Raw genomic sequence first — 27,212 nt, forward strand, 5'->3', positions numbered from 1 at the left:
TTTAAGTAAAAATTCAATATCATGATATATACTTAAATTTCGGATTTCACCATCAATATTTTACAGTAAAACATATTCCAGAAAATAATTTTTCTAATTTCTCACCCCACTCACTCATTCACTTAGAGGTTTTTTTTGATGGGTATTGAATGATAACTGGCTTTTTTTTTTTTTTTTTTTTTAATTGTTGTCATGGAAGACAAACTACTGGCTTCTTTTTCATATTTCCAGACCCCACAAATCACTTTTCAGGGTTAAGGTTTTGTGGCATGAACAAGGGCAATTTAACACTCACTAGATGCAAATAATAACTATAGCTAGATCAGAAACAATTTAAAGGGCAAACTACCTCTACTTTGGTAACTGTAACAAAATGTCATTCTTTATGTATTTTCCAAAATGATTTAAATATTAAACTTACTAAATTCCTTCTCCAGCTCGGGAGATGCGGCGTTCAGTCCAATGTCGGAAGGAGATAGTTTGTCCTACCTGGGCGCCGGTTAGAGAGCCGGTCCCTCCTTGGGATTGGCTGTTGCCATGGTTACACTTTGTTTGGAGCCTCCCGGCGCTATCTTCCAACTCTGCCGAGGGATTCAGCTGCTGGTGGGTGAAGCAGGCCCCCTCAGGCCGGGCCCCCCCAAGGCGGGGTTCGAGGCGTGTGTGGGAGGAGGGGCAGCGCGGCGGAGCGCGGGCCGAGACGGGACCCCCTGGGCCGAGACCGGGCTTTAGGGCCCAGCGGGGCGGATGGGCGCGCGCCCAGGGGCGGAGGCGCGAGTCGGGAAGCTCCAGGCTTCCTGCAGTTTGGGAGGCTTGGGTCGCTCCCTCAAAACGTGCAGATCCGCCCTGACAGGTTTTGTTCAGCGGTTAGAGCCCCGCTGGCGGACCAATGAGTCCCGGTTCTTTTCCGGTCTAGGGAACGGACCTTGGTTGCGGTTCATCCCCGGTGGTGGGGGAGGCAACCAGGCACTGTGGCCCTATTTCTCTCTGTCTCTCTCCCTCCCTCCCTCCCACTTTCTCTGATGACAAATGGAACACGATCCTTGGGTGAGGAATTAAAAGAACCTTGCAGATCCACTCTGACTACCTGTCCCTAAATGAGGGTTTCCTCCCTCCTCCCTCCTTCACTATCCCCTCCCCTCCCCTCCCCTCCCCTCCCCTCCCCTCCCCTCCCCTCCCCTCCCCTCCCCTCCCCTCCCCTCCCCTCCCCTCCCCTCCCCTCCCCTCCCCTCCCCTCCCCTCCCCTCCCCTCCCACCATACAATTTTGGTTATTTTTTAAGAGTCGAGTTCGCTCCCCTTTTATTTCAGTTGAAGAACTATGGTTGAAGGGCAGAGTTACTTCAGATTTCTCCCTTTTAGCGGCTGTAGCCAATTCTAAGTGATTTGTGATCAACTTGAAATGTTTGCTGTGGCCCGTTTCCCTGCCCCTAAGCCAGTCCGAGCCAAAGGGTGCTGCACGTGTAAAACACTCGTCAGATTTGGACTGGTGTGCAAACAAGAATGTAAACTTTCTATATTGATCTTAATAATAATTTTTTTATTGATTGCATGTTGAAACATTATTTTGGATAAAATAAGTTAAATAAATATATTATTAAAATTAATTTCACCTTTAAAATTTTAATTTTACTTTTTAAAAAGTTGCTCCTAGAAAACTTAAGATTATATATGTGCTCAAATATGTAATTGAACAGGGCTGATGTAAGGAGCCAGTAGAGACCAGCCTGGTGGCTCAGTGGATTGGGTATCAGTCAGGGCACATGCCTGGCTTGTGGGCTGGATCCCCAGCAGGGTCCTGCAGGAGGCAGCCAAACCATGCTTCTCTTTCACGTAGATTTTTTTTTTCTCTTTTTCTAAAAATAAATAAATAAATAAATAGCCAGTAGAGAGGGACAGCTAATGGAAATGACTTACGTTTACCCTCTTCTCCTGCCTTTCTTTCTATGTAAAATTCTGTGTACCTGTGTATTATTCTGTTTTATAGCCACATTAAAAAAGAAAAAAGTTCCACCTAACTTTTGAATTGCACTTTAAGTTAGTTTGATTGCAGAATCACATTTTGCATTGGTAGTGTTGTGCTTTGTTTTCCTTTAGATGGGAGAGGTTGTGGATAAAACTGAGTATTTTTAAACTAGCTTTTAAAATTAAGGAAAAATAAAGTTATGAAAGTAGTATATACTTATTACTTAAAAATCACTCAACATAAAGGTATAAAATGAAAATTAAAAGTTTCTCACTGTCTTACAGAAAGTTTCTTTCTTTAAAAAAAAGGGTGTGTGTGGTTACATAAAAGTGATGTTACTCTGCATATCTTTCTGCCACTTGCCTTTTTAAAATTATTCCTTCTTGGCTACATTTCCAGAGGAGTACAGTAAGGGTACTTATTTTTATTGAGGAACTTGTATATTATTCTATTCTATGGATCCATTATAATTTATTTAACTGTTTTCTTTTTAACCGTACTTAAAAAAATTTTTTTTCTTTATTGATTTTAGGGAGAGAGAGATAGAAACATCAATGAGAGAGAACATGGATGGGCCACCTCCTGCATGCCCCCACTGGGGATTTGGACCACAACCTGGGCATGTGCCCTGACCAGGAATCAAACTTGTGACCTATTGGTGCATGGGTGGATGCTCAACCACCAAGCCACACTGGACGGGCTACTTAGGATATCTTTAATTAATTTTTATTAGTGTAATTGTAGATTCACAAATAATTTATCAAAATAATACTGAAATATCCTTCGTACATTCTTTCCATTATCTGCCAATGATAATGTTTTGTAAACTATAGTATAATATCATGATCAGGATATCGATATTGATACAAACTACTTATCTTATGCAGAGTTCCTCAATTTTACTTGCACTTGTTCATATGTGTATATGTTCTATACAAGTTTTACAATCTGAATATACTCATTTACTACCACAATCAAGATACTGAACAGTGCCAACACTATTAAGGATCTCTCATGTTGCCCTTTTATCACCGTAACAACCTTTCTCCAACCCAATCAACTTCCAACTCCTGCCAACCACTAATACATTCTCTGTTCATAAAATTGTGGCATTTAGACATATTATAGAAATGGAGTCATAAAGTATGTCTTGCTTTGGTTTCTCAGCGTAGTTCCATGAAGATTCATGGAGATTCTTTTGTATTTTGACATGTATCAATAGTTCATTCTTTTTTAAAAAAAAATTTTCATATTGCTTTTAGAGAGAGAAGAAGGGAGAGAGAGATGGAAACATCGATGAGAGAGAACATTGATTGGCCACCTCCTGCATGCCTCCCACTGGGGATCGGGCCCACAACCAGGGCATGTGCCCTGATCAGGAATCAAACTGGCGACCTCTTGGTGCATGGGTTGATGCTCAACCACTGAGCCATACCAGCTGGGCAATAATTCATTCTTTTTTTAATCCTCACCCGAGGTCATTTTTCCTTTTTTTTTTTTTTTTATTTAGATAGAGCTGGAGGGAGGGAGGCAGGGAGGGGGAGAGAGAGAGAGAGAGAGAGAGAGAGAGAGAGAGAGAGAGAGAGATGTGAAAGGGACACATCAAGTGGCTGCCTGCCACCCGCACGACCCAACCCCCAACCAGGGCCAGGGACAAACTTCAACCAAGGTATATGCCCTTAGTGGGAACCAAACCCAGGTCTCTCTGGACTGCAGGCTAACGCTCTAACCACTGAACCAAACTGGCCAGGGCAGTTCATTCTTTTTATTACTAAGTATTATTTCATGGTATGCATGTACTAGAGTTGATTGAACCATTCACTTTTGAGGGACACTTTGGTTGTTTCTAATTTGGGACTATTAGGAATAAAACTGTTGTGAACATTCATATACAAGAACATAAGGTTTCATTTTTCTGGGATCAGTGCCCAAGAGTATAGGCAATACATGTAGCTCAGCTTAATTAAATCATTTATGTGTGAAATAAATGTGATATCTATAGCTAGAGGAAAGACAGATACAGGAGGTTTTATTTTATTTTTTATTTTTTTGGATGGGAGTAAACTTGTGTTAATGTAGGGGGCATCAATGGAATAGAAATGTATGATGAGGCAGTAAACTTTAAAAATAGTGGATGGAGCACAGTTCAGTAAGTGAGCAGTTGTCAGATTCAGAGTAAAAGTAGAGAATTGCCCTTTATTAGGAAGAGGGACTACTCTCCTGTCAATATGAGTGAAAGTGATTTCAGGAAAAGAAATAAAAAAAAAAATGTGGGTGGTTCATTTTGTTTGTTAAATAGACTATAAACTCAATGAAAACAGGTTACTTTTCTCATTTAATCAGTGTATTTGTAGCACCTAGGACTGCTGTGAACGCACCAGGTAGACTCACAAAAAGTTGATTTTGAGATGAATGAGAAAAATAAGGAAAAGAAAGAAGAAGGGAGGGGAGAGAGGAAAGGAAGGAAGAAGGGAGAGAAGAAAAAACCAAGAAGAAGACAGAAGTTGAAAGGCCAGGGACTTGAGGAAAGAATTAAATTTCAGAAAGTGTGGAAAATAAAGTATCAGCTGACTAGTAGATGTTTTTAAAATTATTTTTACCAAGACCCACAGTAAAACAAACAAACAAAAAATAGATAACATTGGCCCTGGCCAGTTTGGCTCAGCAGTGAGAGTGTTGGCCCCAGACTCGAGGGCTCCATTCCTGGTCAAGTGCTGGTACCTGGGTTGCAGGTTCAGTCCCAGCCCCCGTCGGGGTCATGCAGGAGGCAACCAGTTGATGTGTCTCTTTCTCATATAGATGTTTCTCTCTCTCCCTCCCTTCCTCCTTCCCTTCCAATCTAAAAATAAGTGGAATAATATCCTCCCATGAGAATTAACCAAAATAAATAAATAAATAAATAAGATTACATTGTAGCTCAAGTACAAGGGCATACGTTGGAAAAAGGTTTTTTGTTTTTTAAAAAAGTAATTCTTGTTTTTAGCATATATAGTGCACACATAGTTTCTTTTCTGGCCTATTCTAACTTTTTCTATCCTATCCTGTCATTAATATGGACAAGGGGATATTTGGAACAATTGCTGAGCAGATGACTAGCTTGACTGAGCTTGGCGACCATTTGGTAGTGAAGAGCAAAGGGTTTGGATTTAGGATGTCTGAATTAGGATCCTTTTTAGTGTAATTACTATGGACAGTTAAGTAAGCTCTTCAAAATTGGGTTTTCTCATCTATACGATGACTATAATAACCTTTAACCTGTTAAGTTACTCTGAAGATTACTCATCATATAAATGTCTTCTACTGCCTGTCTTGTCACAGCTACTTAGTACTTGGAAGCTAATGATGGTGGTGATGATGATGATGATGATGATAATGACATGAAGATATACTATCATACTGATTAACCTATATCTATCACAAGCATTAAAGATTTAAATGAAGTAAATATTGAGTTTATATGCCATATATTACCCTTTATTACATGCTATTGTTGGAAAATGTGGCTATCTCTGATAAAATGAACAAATGAAAAACTGAGTTAATGAGTAGAAACTAGCTCTCTGTTTCCCCATATGTAGACTTAGGTTGTTCTCTCATGAGTATTTTAATCTCTGAATAGTCAAATTGTACATAGGTATTTTTCCCTTAGTCATTTCCACAGTTTTACAGTTTTACTATGAAGCTTATTGGTTCAGGAAGGTAAGCCAGCTCATTCCATGTCACTTTTCCCTCAGAGAATTAAAATCTGTTATTAGAATCAACCACTTTGTAGTAGACATTGAAGAAATAGTGAATGATTGGAGAGAGAAATCAATGTTCTTCATTGATTTAACCATATGATATAACCATAATAAGGTGTGATAAACATTTGTTAAACTAAAACATGTTTATATAGAAAAATATTGGATTATTATGACACATTAAAGAACCCGCAGTTTTATTGGAACATTAATTTTTAAATTATCTTTAAATGGTTCTGTGTTTTATTGTGAAGGATGATGGAAGATGATGATGACGATGTGAAGCTCAAAGAAGAAATAGAAGCTGAATTGGATAAAATCAGTATTTCTTCCTTAGAAAAAGATGATGTTGATAGTGATTCAAAATCAGAAACCCAAAGTGATGATAGTGATGCAGTAAGTGTTAAGTTTTGGACTTTTGAGCCTTTTAACTGGCGTAACGTTTTCAGGAGATTATTATTTTCTCAATGTGTTTTGAGTCATCATCTCATGTTTAACCTTAGAATCACCTTTAAACCATGTATATTGATAGATATTTAAGTATAACAAAGTATGTTGAAGATAGAAATCATCTGTAAATCCACATGTCTATATGTTTATTTTTATTTTTTTGGTAAATTTGGGATTATATTCTATTATGTATTTATATTTTATCCGGCTTTTAAAAATTAATCATGAGCATTCTAATGTGATTATATATGGATGAAAGCAAAATTTATGTGAAAACTTTAGATCTGCTGAAATAGTCACTTTTAAAAATCAAACATGCTGTCTTATCATTTGTGTATTTCCCCCAATATTTATATGCTTAGAAAATCTGTTTATGATTACTTTTACATCAAAATTCTTAATCCAGTGGAAATTTATGTTATGAAATGAAGATCTAATTTGAAATTTTCTTGAACATATTTAATGTTCCCATTGTCACTTATTGAGTAATCCAACTTTACTCAATTGATTTATCATATCTTTTGTATACTTTTAGTTGTTTTACATATGGTCTATCCAAGGCTATCTATTCTTTTCCATTACTCTGTTAATTTTTTCCTATTGTAGTTTTTTTTTAAATTTCAAATAAGTAAAATTTCTTAGTTATTTTGCTGTTTAAGCAAAAAACTCGACTAAGTTTTTTCCAAAATAATCTCATTTGTCAAGTTTCAAAAAATAATTATACTCTAAGTTTTTTTTTTTTTTAATCCTCACCTGAGGACATTTTTCCATTTTTTGTTCAGATAGAGTGGGAGGGAGAAAGAGAGAGAGAAACATCGATGTGAAATGGACGCATCTGAGTGGTTGCCACGCACATGACCAACCAGGGCCGGGGACAAACTGCAACCAAGGCATGCGCCCTTAGCGGGAACCGAACCCGGGTCTCTCTGGACCGCAGGCCAACACTCCAACCGCTGAGCCAAACCGGCCAGGGCATTCTCTAAGTTTTAATTAGGATTTTAATAACCTTTATATTAATATGAAAAAATTAATATTTTTACATTATTTTGTCTTTCTATCCACAGCTAATTTAAGTGAAACATGAAATCCTGAGATTATTTGATTATGAAATCCAACAGGATCATAGATATAATTTGTAACACCTGAAAATGAGAAGCAAGTTTTCACCATATATATTTGAACTATGTTCTTTATAGCCCTTTTCCCTCATTTAGACATTTTTGTCAAATTTCTGGTGTGGAATGAAGGAGGGAATATTTGATACATAATTTTAACAAACAGTTTTATAGTTTCTTTTATTATTGAAAATTTCAGGACTTAGTTGAATTACCTGAGTCAGTTCTTCACTGTATTAACATCATAAAAAATAAGAGTAAAACTGCTGAAGAGCTCATTTTTCAGGACTTGGAAGATACTGATGTTTTAAGTAAGTACAGTTTTTATCTGCTTGGCAGATAAGTTTTTTTGTAAGTATAATTAATTTGTTATTTAGAAAATTAAACTGCTTGAAGTACTTATCTCTTATTTTATGTATATATTTTATCTCTAATATATCTATAGTACATTGGACTGTTCAGCACGTTCATTTGTTTTCCTTGCTAAACTTTCTTATATCTCCAATAAATACTAGTTACTAACATTTACTTAAGCAGTCCTAATTAAAGCCTGACATTCTAGTACTTTACATTATAGCAAAAAAAAAAAAAAAAGACTAGTCCAGCTGGTGTGGCTCAATGGTTGAGCGTTGACTCATGCACCAATAGGTCGCTGGTTCGATTCCCGGTCAGGACACATGCCCAGGTTGTGGGCCAAATCCCCAGTGGAGGGCATGCAGGAGGCAACCAATCGATGTTCTCTCTCATTGATGTTTCTATCTCTCTCTCCCCCTCACTCTAAAATCATTAAAGGTAAAAAAAAAAAAAGAAAAGAAAAGAAAACTAATCATGGGACTATTTTATTTAATTAATTAATCAATTAATTTTGTTAATCCTCACTTGAGGATATTTTTCCATTGATTTTTAGATAGTATGGAAGGGAGGGAGAGGGAGAGAGAGAAACATCGATGTGAAAGAGACACATAAATTGGTTACCTCCTGCATAACCCATACTGAGGCCAGGGATAGAACCTACAACCCAGGCACATGCCCTCGCTCTAACCACTGAGCAAACTGGCCAGGGCAATGGGACTATTTTTAAGGTATCAGTTTATATATCCTTTTGGAGAAAATATAATTTATATACAAATCCTAACAATATTTATTTCCTTCAACTGAGCAAATTTGCTTTTTGGAATTATTCTAAGTATAATAGAATAAGCAAAGATTTAACTACAATCAATTAGCTTGGATAATAATGAAAAATTACAGTTATCTAAATGTCCAACAGGACCTTGGTATGTTCAACACTCCTACACCCATTAAAAAAGGTGATTTAGACAAATATTTAATCACATAAATATTCATGATATATTATTAAAATTGTTATAAAATGTAATGTCATTTGTGCAAATATTAGCATAAATCATAATGTGGATATTCATAGATACTCATTCAACAAACATTATGTGTGAAAGTATCTGTTCTAGCCAGTGAAAATATAGCAGAGAACAGAATAGGCAAAGGTTCTGCTCTACTGTTCTAATGCTCTAGTGTGAGGATAAAATAATAAGCGAATAAATAAATATGTAATATTCAATAGGGATAACCACTGTGAAGAAAATAAATCAAAATAAGGGGATAGAGTCTGAGAGAGGAGATAGGATAGTCAGAGAAGGCCCCTCTGGAGAGGTGTATTTGAGCAATGACTGAGAAGGTAAGCCACAGGAATATTTTAATGAATGAGAAGATGAGCTACAAGTATATCTGGAAAGCTGGTATTCTAGAAAGAAGGAATTGTAAAGGCCAAGGCACAGTGAGTGGACCTAATGTGTTTAAAAAACAGTAAGCCTTTGTGGTTGTCTAAGAATACAAGGGGTCAGATTATACAGGGCACTTTTAAACCATGGTGGACTATTACAATACTATGGTTAGAGATGAGAGTAATTTGAGAATAAATTATGAAAACAGTCACATTCTAGAAACCATTTTTAAGTAGAAGAACCAAAAGGATTTATTGATGGATTGATCTGAAAGAAGAAGGGGACACCAAGATCTTCGTTCTGAGCGTCCGTGTGAATGGATATGTAAAGACTTACTTCATGTAGATGCTTCAAATTTTGGCAGTGATTTTTTTTTTTTTTTGTAGTTGAGTTATGGGGGATTTTAATGGTATGTTTATTTATTTTTACTAAGGTTTACACAATGAAAATATAAGTATATTGGTAATGATATAGCTTAATTATGGAAAAAGTTAAAGGTAACAATTATAGAAAATTAGTTACAAGAAAGGTTATATAACTACAATTATGGCAGTGGTTGAGAAAACTACCAGAAGATCCCCTGTACAGCTCTAGTCAAATAGGTTTAATAGTCTCAGTGAGTAGAATAATTTTCTAAGAAAATTTAAATTATCAAAACTGATTGATAAAAATGAAAAACATTATTAAATCAATATTCTGGCAAGCAGGTGGAAAGGGATTTGTTAGAAACTGGGAATGATTTTGTAATTGAATTCTTACAATCCATCAAGGAGCAAAAATCTGCAGGCTATATAATAATTCAGTTATAAAATCTGCATATTTAAAAAATAAAATTGTGTAGACATAACACACACAGCAGAAGCCAGAGGTTAATTTCATTTATGAATATAGATGTATTAATTAGGGCTCCTAGTTGTAGACATCAGAACCATTTTAAGTAGTAGGTTTTGGAGGGTTTCTGTTTTTGTGTTTGTCTTTAGGGGTTGGGTAGATGTTCTGGTTACTTATTGCTGCAAAACAAAATCGGTAGTTTAAAAGAACAATTTCTTACTGTCTTTTATAATTCTGTGGGTTGACTGGGCTTAGCCGAGCAGTTCTTGCTTGGAGTTCTTGTGCATTTGGAGTCAGATGTTGATTAAGGATGCAGTCATCTGAAGTCTTTACTGGATTGTACTTCCAAGATGGCTCACTCAGATCTTTGGCAGTTGATGCTAATTGTTGGCTGGGAGTTCAGTTGGTATTGTCATCCAGAGACACCTACATATGATCTCTCCCTATGGCCTACATGGTAGCTGCATAGTGAGAAGGAGCATCCTATGAACAAAATGCCAAGAGACCAAGGTGAACCTTGTAAGGCTTCTTATGACCTATTCTCAGAAGTCATGCAACATCAATTTCGACCGTATCCTAATGGTTATCAAGGATAAGCCTAGGTTCTGTGCAGGAGGGAACTATGCAGGGTGTGCATACCAGAAATGTGGGAGAGAAATCTTTGGAGCTACTACAATAAATAACAGATTGTAAATAGAACTGAAGAAACAGACTGTAGATTGAACATCCAGTGTGTACAAAACACACATACACGTATGCTGTAGAACCTGTCTGCTACAGGAGCTGCTGTCTGATATAATTAAGATTCAGAGACATTTATCCTCTACACTCCCATCTACAAACCAAAGCTTCCTCTATCTATCATGGTCTGGGCCAAAAAATGGTAAAATATAGCTCTCTGCATCTCTTCACACATAATATTTTTATAAAAGTAAAAACTTACACAAATATATCAATTGGTAGAACCTAAATCACCCTTAGAGACCTAGCTTCAAAGGAATCTGGAGAATGTTATTTTTTGCTTTACAGCCTCTCACATAGGAAAACATGCCAGAAGGATTGTGAATAGTTGTTGAAGACAGAAATTTATACCTGTTAAAATATTTGTGAATGGTCAGTTAACCAGAATAATGGTCCTCTTTAAACATAGTTTACCATGATGAAACTTTACCATGATATAACACATTAAATGAATAAGGAAAGAAACATAACTACATCTACGCAGATAATAATAAAAAAACTTGATAAAATTCAAGAAAAATTCATACAATTAAGAAAGTTCACTTTATTCACGTCAGTAATTATAATCTTTTAAAGTAATACTTTTTTTTTGAAGTGGTTTCAATATCTTATATAAGATTATATTGCTAGTTGTAGCAAGTAGAATTAAACTTCTATTGGTTTCTAAGCAAGATGTTATTAAAATATTTTTTAAAACATTATTTTGTGTATTATTTTGTGTAGGATAAATTTTAGGAATTAATGATATAAAAATTTGTTACATTTCTAGAATAAAAATTGCAGATTTCTTCTGTTCTTTATTAACTTTATTGTTTTTCTGTTGTTTTGAATTACTGATCAAGAATATGCTATGATAGAATTTGAGCTTACGGGATGATGAAGGGGTTTGGAATTTTAACATGTTACTTCCTATTCTACTATTTAAAGTTATAATATCTTTTCTTTCTCTAGGCTATACTTATGGAGCAGTTTCCAATAATCATATGCATTTAAAGATACCATTGTCAACTGAATATAAAGAAAATTCAAATCAATTAATAAAGGTATATGTTCAACATGTAACTAAAATTACTCCTCATTGCAGTTAGAAATTAACCTTTCCCTCTTACATCAGATGATTGTTCATCGATTTAAAGTTCACTGGTTTAAAAATTAAAATTTAATTATTTTTAAGCATATCACTTTTGGTTTTATTTTCCTTGGCATATAAAACAAAACCACTGAAATTTTAATCTTTAAAAATATAAGAAATAGCAATTTGAAACATCAGTACTTGAGAATTTAATATACATGTAGATAAAAGAGTAGAATAATATTACGTGACTTTTTTCCCTAAAAACTCTGACAAAAAATAATTGAATATACCCTAGTGTTTATTACTTTGCTTAGGAATGTAATGTGTTCCAATAGAGACTTTAAGTACTGTATAGAAACTTTAAACTTTGAACATCTTATGTTAATTTTTCTTTAAAGATATAATTAATCATCTCTAAAAATAACAGTAAAGGAGAGTTAGCATTTTAGGTTAAAACTCGCACAAATCTTTTCTTTTTTTTTTTCTTTCTTTTTTTTTTTATTAATTAATTTTTGTTACAGATGTTTCTCCTTTTTCTCCCACTGATTACCCCCTCCCCCTCCCTCCCTGCCCTGTCCCCAGCTTTGTTTTCCATGTCCATTGTTTATGCATACATGCATATAAGTTCTGTGGTTTATCTCTCCCCCACCACCCCCTCCTCTGGGGATTGTCAGTCTCTACCCCACTTCCACGTCTCTGGGACTACCCCATTCCTCAGACTGTTATGTTCATTATATTCCACAAATAAGTGAGATCATATGATACTTGTCTTTCTCTGTTTGGCGTGTTTCACTTAGGATGATACTTTCCAGGTCCCTCCATGTCGTCTCAAAGGATAAGAGATCTATCTTTCTTACAGCTGTGTAGTACTCCATTGTGTATATGTACCACTGCTTTTTTATCCATTCGTCTACTGATGGACACTTGTGCTGTTTCTAGATCTTAGCTATTGTAAATAGTGCTGCTACAAACATGGATGTAGATATATTCTTTCTGATTGGTGTTTCAGGCTTCTTAGGGTATATTCCTAGAAGTGGGATCACTGGGTCAAATGGAAGTTCAATTTTTAATTTTTTGAGGTAACACCATATTGTTTTCCACAGTGGCTGCACCAGTCTGCATTCCCACCAGCAGTGTACTAGAGTCCCCTTTTCTCCACACCCTCGCCAACACTTGTTGTTTGATGATTTGTTGATGGCGGCCATTCTGACAGGTGTGAGGTGATACCTCATTGTTGTTTTAATTTGCATCTCTCTGATGATTAGTGATGTTGAGCATTTCTTCATATGTCTCTTAGCCATTTGTATGTCCTGTTTGGAGAGGTGCCTATTTAGTTCCTCTGCCCATTTTTTAATTGGATTCTTTGTCTTCCTTTTGTTGAGTTGTATGAGCTCTCTGTATATATTGGAAATTAACCCCTTATCTGATATATCATTGGCAATTACGTTCTCCCATACAGTGGGTAGCCTTTCCATTTTGATGATTGTATCTTTCGCTGTGCAGAAGCTTTTGAGTTTGAGGTAGTCCCATGTGTTCATTTTCTTCTGTTTCTATTGCCTTAGGTGATGTATCAATGAAAATTCGGCTGCTATAATGTCTGAAATTTTGTTGCCTAGAGTTTCTTCTAGGATTTTTATGGATTCATGAGTCACATTTAAGTCTTTTATCCATTTTGAGTTTATTCTTGTGTAGGGTGTAAGTTGATGGTCTAGTTTCATTTTTCTGCATGTAGCTGTCCAATTTTCCCAGCACCATTTATTAAAGAGGCTGTCCTTACTCCATTGTATGCTCTAGCCACCTTTGTCAAATATTAATTGAGCATATTGCCTGGGGTCCATTTCTGGGTTCTCTGTTTTATTCCACTGGTCTATATGCCTGTTCTTGTGCCAGTACCAGGCTGTTTTGATTACAGTGGTTTTGTAGTATAAGCTGAAATCTGGTTATATGATCCCTCCAACTTTGTTCTTCTTTTTCAAAATTGCTGTGGCTATTCGAGGTCTTTTTTTGGTTCCATATGAACTTTTGAAGTACTTATTCTAATTCTGTGAAGTATGCCATTGGTATTTTTATGGGGATTGCATTGAATCTATAGATGGCTTTGGGTAATATGGACATTTTAATGATGTTAATTCTTCCAATCCATGAACAGGATATGTGCTTCCACGTTTTTATATCTTCCTTTATTTCTTTTTTCAATGACCTGTAGTTTTCTGTGAATAGGTCCTTTATTTCTTTGTTTGAATTTATTCCTAGGTATCTTAATTTTTTTGCCGCAATGGTGAATGGGATTTTTTTCTTAGTTTCTCTTTCTGTGAGTTCATCATTGGTGTATAAGAATGCCATCGATTTCTTGACGTTAATTTTGTATCGTGCTACTTTTCCAAATTCATTTATTAAGTCTAGTAAAATTTTGATGGAGTCTTTGGGGTTTTCTATGTATAGTATCATGTCATCTGCAAATAATGATAGTTTCACTTCCTCCTTTCCAATTTGGATCCCTTTTATTTTTTCTTCCTGTCTGATTGCTGTGGCTAAGACTTCCAGTACTATGTTAAATAAGAGTGGTGAAAGAGGGCATCCTTGCCTTGTTCCTGATCTTAAGGAAAATGCTTTTAGTTTTTGCCCATTGAGTATGATGTTGGCTGTAGGTCTTTCATATATGGCCTTTATCATGTTGAGATATGATCCCTCTATTTCCCCATTGCTGAGCGTTTTGATCAGAAATGGATGCTGGATTTTGTCGAAGGCTTTTTTGGCATCTATTGATATGATCATGTGGTTTTTATTCCTCATTTATGTGGTGTATCACGTTTATTGATTTGCAAATATTGTACCAGCCTTGCATCCCTGGGATGAATCCCACTTGGTCATGGTGGATAATCTTTTTGGTGTATTGCTGGATCCGATTTGCTAGTATTTTGTTCAGGATTTTGGCGTCTATGCTCATCAGGGATATTGGCCTATAGTTTTCTTTCTTTGTAGTGTCTTTTTCTGGTTTTGGAATTAGAATTATGCTAGCCTCATAAAATGAGTTTGGAAGTTTCTTCTTAAATTTTTTGAAATAGTTTGAGGAGAATGGGTGTTAGTTCTTCTTTGAATGTTTGGTAAAACTCCCCCGTGAAGACATCCAGGCCTGGGCTTTTGTTTGCTGGGAGAGTCTTGATTACTTCTTCAATTTCTTCTGTTGTTATTGGTCTGTTCAAGTTTTCTTTCTCTTCCTGGTCCAGTTTTGGGAGACTCTGTGTTTCTAGAAATTTGTCCATTTCGCTTAGATTGTTGAATTTTTTTGCCATATAATTGTTCGTAGTAGTTGTTGACGATCTTTTGTATTTCTGTGGTGTCAGTTGTTACTTCTCCTCTTTCATTTCTGATTTTGTGTATTTGGGTTCTCTCTCTTTGTTTCTTACCGAGTCTAGCTAAGGGTCCATCAATCTTGTTTATCTTTTAGAAAACCAACTCTTTGTTTCATTGATCTTTTGAATTGTTTTTTTTTTTTTTGGTCTCTATGTTGTTTATTTCTGCTCTGATCTTTACTATTTCCTTCCTTCTACTTGCTCTGGGGTTTCTTTTTGTTTGCTCTCTAGTTCTTAAATTGTGAGGTTAGATAGTCTATTAGAGATTTTTCTTGTTTTTTGAGGTAGGCCTGTAGTGCTATGAACTTCCTTCTCAGAACTGCTTTCGCTGCATCCCATAGATTTTGTGTTGTTGTGTCTTCATTTTCATTGGTTTCCAGGAAGTTTTTAATTACTTCCTTGATCTCCTCGGTAGCCCATTCATTGTTTAATAACATGCTATTTAGCTTCCATGTGTTCAAATGTCTTTGTATATTCTTCTCGTAGTTGATTTCTATTTTCATGCCATTGCGATCTGAGAAGATGCTTGATATGATTTCAGTCTTCTTGAACTTGTAGAGACTTAGTTTGTGCCCTAACATGTGGTCTATCTTTGAGAATGTCCCATGTGCACTTGAGAAGAATGTGAATTCTGTAGTTTTGGGGTGTAATTCTCTGTAGATATCTATTAAATCCATTTGGTCTTGTGCTTCATTTAGAGTCTCTGTTTCCTTGCTAATTTTTTGTCTAGAGGATCTATCCAGTGATGTCAGCGGGGTGTTGAAGTCCCCTGCTATGGTTGTATTGCTGTCGATTTCTCCTTTGATGTCCTCCAGAAGATTTTTAATATATGTTGGTGCTCCTATATTGGGTGCATATATGCTTACCAAGGTTATATCTTCCTGTTGGATAGATCCTTTCAATATTATGTAGTGGCCTTCTTTGTCTCCAGTTATGGTCCTCATTTTGAAGTCTATTTTATCAGATATGAGTATTGCTACCCCAGCTTTTTTTTCCTTTCCGTTTGCTTGGAAGATTTTTTTCCATCCCTTCACTTTCAGCCTATGTGAGTCTTTTGTTGTGAGGTGGGTCTCTTGTAAACACCATATAGATGAATCATGCTTTCTTATCCAATCAGTTACTCTGTGTCTTTTTATGGGAGCATTCAGTCCATTTACATTTAAGGTGATTATTGATATGTACTTATTTATTGCCATTTTTGTTTAGTGTGGTTCTATTTTTCTTCCTATTTCTCCTGCTAATTACAGCAATCCTTTTAACATTTCTTGCAGTGCTGGTTTGGTGCTAATGTATTCCCTTAGTCTTCTTTTTTGTCTGGGAAGCTCTTTATTTGAGCTTCTATTTTGAATGATAGCCTTGCTGGATAGAGTAGTCTTGGATTCAGATCCTTGTTTTTCATGACCTTGATTACTTCATGCCATTCCCTTCTGGCCTGTAGTGTTTCTTGTGAGAAGTCAGCTGAGAGCCTTATGGGATTTCCTTTGTAGGTAACATGTTGCTTATCTCTTGCTGATTTTAGGATTCTCTCTTTGTCTTTCATTTTTGGCAGTTTGATTACTGTGTGTCTTGGTGTGGGCCTGTTTGGGTTATTCTTACTTGGGGCTCTCTGTGCTTCTTGAACTTGAATGCCTTCTTCCTTCACCAAATTAGGGAAGCTTTTTGTCACTATTTCTTTGAATACATTCTCTAACCCTTGCTCATTTTCTTCTTCTTCGGGGGCGCCTATGATGCGAATATTATTCCGTTTCCAGTTGTCCCACAATTCTCTTAAGCTGTCTTTCTGTTTTTTAATCGTTTTTTCCTTTTGGTTTTCTGATTGGTTGACTTTTTTTCTACCCTGTCTTCTAATTCACTGATCCGATCCTCAGCTTCCTCTACTCTGCTTTTTAGACCTTCCAATGTGTTTTTCATTTCTGATATGTCATTCTTCACTTCTTCTTGGTGGTAGTAATTTCCAACTGGTTGATTTTTAACATTTCTATGTCTTTACTCATGGTGCTCATGTTCTTACACATGCTGTTGAGCTTCCTCAAGATCGTGGCTCTGAATTCTAGTTCTGTTAACTTGTTTAACTGTACCTCATTTATCTCATCTTCGGTAGAGGTCTCTTGTTCTTTCATTTGGCTTTTGTTTCTGTTTTTCACAATTTTGTCTATCACAGTGGGCTTTGGAGTCTGCAAATTTTCCCTGTGGGTGTTGGTGTTCTGCTGTTTGTGGCTCCCTCTCCTGGGTTTGGATGAGGCAGGGAGAACCCACTTTAAACACCACTGTCAAGTCTTACTTTCCTGGTTAGAGTTGCTAGCCCAGGGAATGGTGGTTATACTCTAGCTTTTTTGCCTGGAGGCTATTAGTAGTGGTCACCTGAAGAACCTTGGTTGCTGAGTTGACTGAAAAACTCCCTCAGGTGCTCAGTGTAAGAGGATTTCCCGTGTGGGGCAGATGCTGGTTGTTAATGGACCTCAATTATCATTTCACTGGCCATCGGGTGGGGTTTAATTTCTGAGGGAGGGGCTGCCGACTCTCCCCAGGGCCCTGGGAAGGAGTAAGATGACTACAGTCCTGCGTGGCTGCACTCAGCACAAGCTCTGAGCACCCTCCAAATCCCAAGTGTCCCCACACAGTTCCAGTCCAGTCTGCCTTCCCTCTGCTGGAGCCCAAGGTGAGTGGCTGCTGCCAATTTAGCCTCTGTCCTGGAGCTGTCTGGGACTTTAACCCGAGGGCGCTGCTCCCAGCTAAGGACTGCCGAGGCTGCAGCTACAGCCAAGGGCGTAGCACCCAGCCGAGTTCGCAGGACCCAGCTGAGGTGGCCGTAGCACTCAACCGAGGTCGCAGGACCCATCCGAGGCGGCTGCTGGTCTGAGCCGAGGCCACAGGACCCAGCCACGGGCGCAGCTTCCAGCCGAGTCCACTGGTTCCAGCCCAGGCCTCTGTGGACCGTGGGCTCCCGGCCCCCTCTCGCGTCCTCACAAGCCTACCAGGATTGAGTCAGTGTCCCTGGTTATGTGGTCCTCCACACTGCCTTTCGGTTGCCCCTTCCTGATGATTTGTCTTTATTTTCATTGTAATTCCAGGTTGGTCCTGGGAGATGGTCTGTGTAGCTCCATTCACTCCGCCGCCATTTTTTTCTCCCCCACAAATCTTTTCTATAGGTTTATTATCTTGGATTCATTTTTAACTCATTTTACCTAACCTAGTTGTGCTCCCTGAGATATCTAAAACAATATGAAAATTATTTATATGTATTTCTCTTACATGCTGTTTTGGTAGCACTAAAACCTAAAATATTAATTTTGAATTGTCATACTGCTATTTCGCTGGAATAGATAACCTATATATATATTTTTTCCCATCTGGAGTCTGGTGGAAATCTTATTATGGAAAAATATTAATCAAAATTATGTCTTATGTATAATTCATGTTAAAGTAGATAATATTTCTGGCTTTTAAACATTGAATACATTAGCAATTTGTATATGTAAAAAATCATTACAGATAAGAAAGATAGAAATGTATTAGGAGGAAAACAAATAATAGTAAAAATAATTTTTAATGATTATCAAGCAGTTTAATTATTGCGGATTGATATTATAGAGTTATTAGAGTTCTGAAAAACATAAGGTTAAAATACAGTCAGCATGTAGGGGAAAAACATTATTGACCACGAAGACAATGCTATTAATGTGCTATAGAATTATATTTAAGAGGAGTTTAAAATAAATAACATTGTAGCTACATGTATACATATATTTTCTCTATTATTAAAATGATAGATTTATGCTCTATTTTTTTTTTTTTTTTAATCATTGGTTCTCTTGTAACCTCTTAGATATTATCTGAAATAGAAAAAGAAGAATTTCTGAGAAGTAAAACTCGCTGTGACCGTCCTGATTCTGTTACAGAGCTTGGTCCCCATGAACATGTGGATGAACATGTTTTGCCAGGTAGACTAAACTGCTCAATGATATTTTTGATAATTTTACCTGATCATAGTTCTCTGAGAAAATTTGGAGTTTTTTCTTTTGATAATTAGAAAAATACAATCAGGTATAATGCATTCAGTATACTTATTTAATTACATACTCTCATAGTTTTATGACTCTTAAATTAACTTCATTTAAACATATTTATAATTTTTCTACACTTATAGCTGACTGCAATAAACATACCTGAATTTCTTAAGTATACCTTAACTACACATGAGCACACTCAAACACATCATAATTTTAGAATGTTTTGTGGAGTAGTTTAAGGCAAGTTATATGTTTTCTTAATTGACTGCAGTGGAATTTTCATGTATATTCAAGAATGTATTTTATCACTTTTTCTTTGGTAATATGTTGAAATGATTTTTTCTTTTCAAAATTACTTTTATATTTTACATTGGATTGTTTTAGACAAGTTTGATCTTAAAAGTAGTATTATTTCCCTTTATGACTGCAGATGATGGTGAAATAAATTTTGGATACTGTGAAGTGGAAGAAAAATGTAGGCAATCTTTTGAGGCTTGGCAAAATAAACAAAAAGAACTAGAAGAGCAAGAGAAAGAAATTCTCAAAACTCAGAGGAATAGAGAAGAAAAGCAATTTCAAGAAGAAGAAGAAAAAAGACATTGCTGGATGAAACAATTTGAAATTGAAAAGAAGAAATTAGAGAATATTCGAAAGGTTGTTTTTTGTTTGTTTATGTATCTCATACTTTTTTTTTTTAAATTAGTAGCTACTTCTGAAGAGTATTGCTGTTTTGGATTACAGTGTGGATTGAGCTCTGTATGGCTTTTAATTATTACTGATAATAGAAACAGTTGACTGGGTTAATACTATTTAATATTAATTACTTGATTAGGTTTTATTGAAATATTTTGGAATTTCAGATACTGCTTTGGATCACGGTAGCCCCTAGAGTCTTTGAAGTTTCAAAGATAGTCGTAGAAAGGCTGGTGTTTCAACATAAACTGTTGTTTTTTTATACTCTTCTAATAATAGGAAAAGGCAACAGAATTTCCTTGATCAAGCAATGTCCTTGCTATGTAGTCTAATATATAGCAATTAAGTAAAACAACTTGATTGAAGAGGTTCAACCATGTAGATGATAGTTTGTGCTTCATCTCCATAACTGAGCTAAGTCCTTGGACTAGAAATTTTTTGCTATGGAAGACCTTTGTGTTGTCATCATTTCAGTTTTTCTCCCAACCTCACCTCAAGTCATTGCAGTGGTATATTGAGAACCTGGTAGGTTTTTAGGCCCCTACCTGTGGGCTATCATGATCTGTAGAATGTCTAGAAAACAGGCTGGACTGACTTCTCTGTCTTACATTACTAATGTTGATTTACATATTACCTAGAACTTGCTAGATTTGAATGTTTCATATAGAAAAATTAGCATGTGGTCTTCTAGGCAAGTCAAGGTATTATAGTCTTCCATGTTGACCACATTGCATTTCCTGATTTTATAGAAAATAAGCAAATGAAAAATAATTGTAATAATGTAGAACCACTTTGGCCTTTTTTTTTTTTCCCTAACAAACTAAATAAGGTTAATATTATCATTTCCGTCATAGAATTATGATTTAAAAAATAATATTAGTAAGTTTAGTGAATTCCTAAATATGTACTTTGTTATACCTTAGGGCTTAAAACGCTTCCAATAGGGCCATTCCGTAATTTTGTGATTATGGGCTTTAAATATGTGATTTACTTCCTTTTAGTAGTTATTTTCTGTGCCCCTTGTTAGCAGTCCTCTTCTGTTCCTCAAACTGCTATTGTAAATCTCTTCCCATGTGTTCTACCCAACTGCTCTCTCCTCATCATTTGCATATACTTACATAACATGTTTGTATCAATTACCAACTTCTTCTTTCTAATCGTATATCTATTTAGCATCAACCTCTATACTCACTGTTTTTGTTTTTGTTCTACTTTGCTTCTATATCAGTATCTCAGTAAGAAAAGTTTCTTCCTTCTACTAAAGGTTAGCTGCTTCTCCTCTGCTCTTTCATTTCCAAGTTTACCCCTGCTTTTTCTTATATGAAAACACCCCTATCAACTTCCTCCTTTCTTATTGTTTAAAAACATCTATAATTTTCTCTCATCCTAGAAACAGATGAAAAACCATGAGATCATATTTGTTCATGTCTCACTTTATCAAGCTCTTTAGCTCTACTTATCATAGTCAGTTTTCTTTTTTTTTTATATATGAATTTTTATTTATTTTTTTGTTACAGATATTTTACCTTTTTACCCCATTGGCACCCCCCACCCTACCCCCCCTCCACCCCGTCCCCAGCTTAGTTGTCCATGTCCATTGGTCATGCATACATGCATATAAGTTCTGTGGTTTATCTCTTCCCACCCCCCCACCCTGCATCCCCTCTTCTGAGGGATGTCAGTCTGTGCCCTACCTCCATGTGTCTGGGTCTACTGTATTCCTCAGACTGTTATGTTCATTATATTCCGTATATAAGTGAGATCATGTGGTATTTGTCTTTTTCTGCTTGGCTTCTTTCACTTAGGATAATACTCTCCAGGTCCCTCCATGTCGTCTTAAAGGATAAGAGATCTTTCTTTCTTACCGCTGCATAGTACTCCATTGTGTATATGTACCACAGCTTTTTTATCCATTCGTCTACTGGTGGACACTTGGGCTGTTTCCAGATCTTAGCTATTGTAAATAGTGCTGCTATGAACATGGGGGTACATATATTCTTCCTGATTGGTGTTTCTGGCTTCTTAGGGTATATTCCCAGCAGTGGGATCACTGGGTCAAATGGAAGTACAATTTTTAATTTTTTGAGGTAGCACCATATTGTTTTCCATAGCGGCTGCACCAGTCTGCATTCCCACCAGCAGTGTATTAGAGTCCCCTTTTCTCCACACCCTCGCCAACACTTGTTGTTTGATGATTTGTTGATGGCGGCCATTCTGACAGGTGTGAGGTGATACCTCATTGTTTTAATTTGCATCTCTCTGATGATTAGTGATGTTGAGCATTTCTTCATATGTCTCTTGGCCATTTGTATGTCCTGTTTGGAGAGGTGTCTATTCAGCTCCTCTGCCCATTTTTTAATTGGGTTCTTTGTCTTCCTTTTGTGGAGTTGTATGAGCACTCTATATATATTGGAAATTAACCCCTTATCTGATACATCATTGGCAATGATGTTCTCCCATACAGTGGGTTGCCTTTCCATTTTGATGATTGTTTCTTTTGCTGTGCAGAAGCTTTTTAGTTTGATGTAGTCCCATGTGTTCATTTTCTCCTTTATTTCTGTTGCCTTAGGTGATGTATCATTGAAAAAAGATACATTTTTATTGGTTTGTAGAGAGAGAGAGAGAGAGAACCATCAATCGATTGCCTTCTGCATGCACCCTGAGCCTGAAACCTGGGCACATGTCCTGACAAGGAATTTAACTGACGACCTTTTGGTGCATGGAACAGTGCTCAACCAACAGAGCCACAGGGGCCAGGACTATAGTCAGGCTTCTTAAAGGACTGTTATTTTTGCTACATCCAATTCCTTGTCTTCCTCAGTCTAAACCTGCTAGGTGTTTACCACCACCCCACTGAATGAAACTGTTCTTGACAAAAAAGTAACCAATGACTTCTAAGTTACCATACTCATAGACTCTTTCTCAGTTTCTGTTTTGGACTCTATAACATTTTATGCCAGGAAAAATTTAATTGTTGACTATTTCTCTTTCCTATGACTTCTGTGGGACCACACTGCCTTGATTCTCTTTCTTACATATCTGGAAATCCCTCCTTGATATTCATTTTAAGCTTCTTTGTTCTTTCTCCTAGAATATGATACTATCAAGGCTTTCATCCTTTGTCCTTCTTTTCTTATTCCATATAGTTTTCCTTTCAATAATCTCATTCATAACTTTGGCTGTTCAGAACCAAATCTTATTTATTAAAAAAAAAAAAAAAAAAGTAAACTAACTACATAAATCTCTTGAAGACACTTCACACTCAGAACTTAATGACCTAAAACTGAGTGCATTTTCTTTCTTTCTGAATCATGTTCCTCTTCTGGTTCCTTTGTTTTGGTGAGCCACACTACTATCATAGTCCAAGCTGGAAAGATGAAGACCATTTTTGACTCCTCTGTCTCTTTTATTATCCTCTTCTTTTTAACAATAATTATATTATCCATCTTTTCATCCATATATCTGCTGCTACTCCATAGTTCAGGGTGTACTAATTTATAGCTTTTGATATTTATTGATCTCCCTACATTTTGTCTTCCACAGACTCATCTATCATAGTGCTGCAGGATATTTGTCTTTTTAAAGTTATTTGCCTTCTTAAATCCCATCCAATTTTTCATAGTGTATATAAGATAATGTCTGAAGAAATTTTTCCACTACCTTTATATCCAATCAATTGGCAATTTGTGACAATTTTATGTTCACCTTATCTTTGTACCTGTTCTTGCTCCTGCCACACTATCCATAGGCCCTCATTGATTCTCACATGGATTTTGCTAGTATCTACCTTACTCATCTAATTGGTGTCTCCTGGGCTTTCTGTCTCTAACTCTATCTAATGTGACATTATGATTTCTAAAAACAGAGCTGTAATCATTTTTCTAGTTCACACACATTTAATGAATACCTAAAATGTGTGTTTAACCTCTTGAAAGCCTATACATTTCAAATATAATCTTTTGCATGAAACCATTCATGATCCTCCAATTGTAACATGTATTCATACTGTGATTCTTTATACTCTTCTCTTGCAATAAACTTATTCTGCCAAATTTGGAGTAATGTGTGAACTTGTGAGAATGGTCCCATATTAAAGGGCAATTTTAGAGTAATGGGATTATGTTTTATTGATTTTTTTAATTCTTCAGATCCTTAACAAAATATCTGCTAGTAAAGTGTTATTAAAAGAAAACCACGCCCCAGCCAGGTGACTCAGTTGGTTGGAGCTTCATCCTATACACCAAAGAGGTTGTGGCTTTGATTCCCAGTCAGAGCACATGCCTTGGTTGTGGCTTGATCCACGGTTCCAATCAATGTTTCTATCTCACATCGATGTTTCTCTTTCTCTCTTTCATTCCATTAAAAAAAAAAAAGTTGAACCAGTTGATTATGTGAATTAGATGGGATGGTATGGAGAGAAAAATATTGTGATGCAAAGCCCACCTTACAAACATTATTATTTGTAATTTTTGTATTGCCCATCACTATTTCTAGCTGATGCTCTTTATTATGTGAATAACATGTTCAAATAAATAAAACAACTTTCTCAGGTTACAAACATCTTTATGTAGTCATAATAGGACTAGGTGTTATTTATATGACACTTTAGGTTGCGATTAAAGTTGTTATCCCAGTACTAATACTGAGCACCATTGAGTGAGTTGTTTTAACCATTATTTACAAATATGTGTTGTGAGAATCATTTATAACAATATGTTTTGACTTTTGAATCTAATATTTTAATATTAACATGTTCAGCAAGAACAGGACAAGATGAATGATGAGCTCCATAAAGAAGAGAAAATGTGGAAAGAGAAATGTAAACAACATGAGGTAAAGATTTGTTGTTTTTACTCAGTGTGATAATCATTCTTCATTTGAAATAAATTACTGTGCCTAAAATGGGCATTTAAAAATAATACTGCCTAGCTGGTGTAGGATTTAATTTACTAAAAAGCTTTAAACATTCACTAATCATTAGCAACTCTTCTTAAAATACAATGTCCTGATAATGAAAAGAAACTGGTTGGTGAGTGATATGTCTATATAAAATTAAAATTCTAAAATTTCTTTTAAGGCATAAGGAAGCATACTGTTAAGAGCATTTTATTATGATTGAAAATTGTTATGAAAAGTTACTGCATTTCTTGAGCATATTTAATTGCATATATTAAATAGCCCCTTTGAATTTAAAATGTTTCTATTGATATATTTATTAAATTTTAAATTTTATCTATCTCACAGTTTTTATATAAAATTATTTAAGTAATTACAAATATAAAGTTGATAAACATTTTCATAATCTTGCTATACAGCTAAACATATTACCTTTTTTTGTATTTCCTTCAAGTCTTCTTTAGTTAATAAATACATTCCAGAAAAAGTAGGTTTCTACTGGCCTTATTTTTTAAATTGAAATACATTTGACATACAAAACTGCATAAGTTTAAGGTATAAAACAAGTTGATTTGATACAGTTACATATTATAATTAATTGTCTTCACTGTCCATCTTTAAATAAAAAAACGTTGGCTAGGCATGTGAGGAGACAGATTCATATGAATGTCAAATAAAAGACAATATTATCTTACTTGCAGTATCTCACCTGCAGGTAACCCAAATGTTGGCATTAGGAGAGCCATTAAAATAAGTAAAACTATCATGCAATAACAAAACAGTTAGACAGGTGATATGAAAACAGAATTAGAATCTATAATGAATTATTAAATGTACATTTTAGAGTTGAAAATTTTGGTATGTAAAATTAAAAATTCAGTGGATATTTGACAGAAGACTTGACAGAATGAGAGGAAATTAGTGAAATTGAAGTAAAGTCAATAGAAAATATTTGAATTAAAGCAGAGGGATGACAAACATTGAAAAATCAGAAAAAAGTACAGGAAATATGAGACATATTTCTTGAAAAGAAAAAAGTGTGTATAATAGTAATCTTGGGGAGGGGGAGAATGGGGCAGAAGAAATGGGTCTGAAGAGATAACAGTTGAAATGGTTTTAAATTATTTTAAAAAGAATCAATCTGAACATTCAAAGATGATTAATGACACCCCCAAGTAGAATCAATACAAAGAAAATCACACCTGGAAATTTAATTGTATAACTATTGAAATTAAAGACAATGGGGGATATAGTCTTAAAACATCCAGAGGAAAAAAAGCACATTACATAAAAATAGTAAACTAACAACTGACTTCTTAAGTGAAATGATGGAAGGAAGAAGACAGTAGAATAAAGGATTTAAGTGTTAGGTGTTAATGGTGTTTTGATCATCAATGTTCTTTGAATCCTGAATCTTACCTACTTTCTGCACCAGTTTTCATTCTTTGTATTTTGTATCAAAACATTTGTCAAGAAACATTTTTGGACGGCAAATTTTCTCAATCTTTGCAACTTTGAAAATGTTTTTATTTTGCTTTTAAAACTGATTTGGTCCCCTGGATTTACAATCTATATTTATTACCATTTAGTTTTAACATTTTAATGATATTTTTTATTGTATATTTTTTAAATTTGCCTATTAGGATTTTTAACTTTTTATATTCATCCATATATATTTACTGGTTTTCTATTGTCTGCCAGGCACTTCTCTTAAGTGCTCAAGATACAGCATTGTATCAGATAGAAAATAACCCCTGCCTTCAGGGACCTTACGTTTCTTAGGGTTCTAAACTATTATTACCACTTGCATGAATGTAGTGTGTGTGTGTATGTGTGTGCACATGTGTGCTCGTGTTACCTCAGCTCTTTATCTTATGCCTTTTTCTTGGTTTAGAAAACATTCTTTTATTTCTTCAGTTTTTCTCAGTTCTTTATTCTGGAACTTCCACTAGTCATGTGAGTTTCTGTGTTGATCTTCTTTACACTTAAAAAGCCCTGTCATATATTTCATGCCATTTTTTTGTGTATTGTTTTTGGAAAACACCTAATTTAGAAGTTTTTCTTTAGACAGTCTGCTGTTAAACCATTCTATTTTGATTTTTGTTTGAGTAATTTTTAAATTTGAGCACTGACATTTTTTTTTTAAAGAGATTATTTCTGTTTAAACATCATTCCCCTAAATTTTATTCTTAATTTCAATTTTTATTTAGTTTAATAGTTTATTAAACTATTTTCATTGCCTCACATCATTTGTTAGTTTTCATCAAATATTTGCTGAATTTTGTTGAGCTGTTAACTTTTGTTTTAGGATTCTAGTTAGTGACAATGATATTTTCTCACCTAACTCCAAATTGTCTCATTCAATGCAATATATGTTTATCAAGGTTCTTAACAGTTATGAAAGAAAAGATGTGTGACTAGGCTAATTCTTTATATTGCTTATATGATGTTTTACTTCGCCTTCCTGGTATCACACACCTTATAGAGTAACGCCCTGCTTCTGCAGTCCCTGCGTCAGCTTCGGAGCCCCCTTTATCAGAACTCCCACCTCCGAAAGTTGGCGTTCTTTTCTCCACGCAGATTTTGGCTTGTGATTTCTCTTGCC

General features: G+C 35.5%; 1 protein-coding gene across 1 annotated transcript in view; it reads left to right on the forward strand.

Moving 5' to 3' along the window:
- Window positions 1–5,956: 5,956 nt before the first annotated feature.
- The window catches only part of LRRIQ1 (leucine rich repeats and IQ motif containing 1), a 201,070-nt gene continuing 179,814 nt past the window's right edge, over window positions 5,957–27,212 (forward strand). The window contains exons 1-6 of the mRNA XM_036252998.1: window positions 5,957–6,097; window positions 7,466–7,577; window positions 11,532–11,623; window positions 18,835–18,949; window positions 19,449–19,672; window positions 24,470–24,544. Coding sequence (XP_036108891.1) covers window positions 5,957–6,097; window positions 7,466–7,577; window positions 11,532–11,623; window positions 18,835–18,949; window positions 19,449–19,672; window positions 24,470–24,544 — 759 coding nt within the window. The remainder of the gene's footprint in view (window positions 6,098–7,465; window positions 7,578–11,531; window positions 11,624–18,834; window positions 18,950–19,448; window positions 19,673–24,469; window positions 24,545–27,212) is intronic.

The sequence above is a fragment of the Molossus molossus genome, unplaced genomic scaffold (genome assembly GCF_014108415.1).
Source record: "Molossus molossus isolate mMolMol1 unplaced genomic scaffold, mMolMol1.p scaffold_m16_p_10, whole genome shotgun sequence".
Lineage (NCBI taxonomy): Eukaryota > Metazoa > Chordata > Mammalia > Chiroptera > Molossidae > Molossus > Molossus molossus.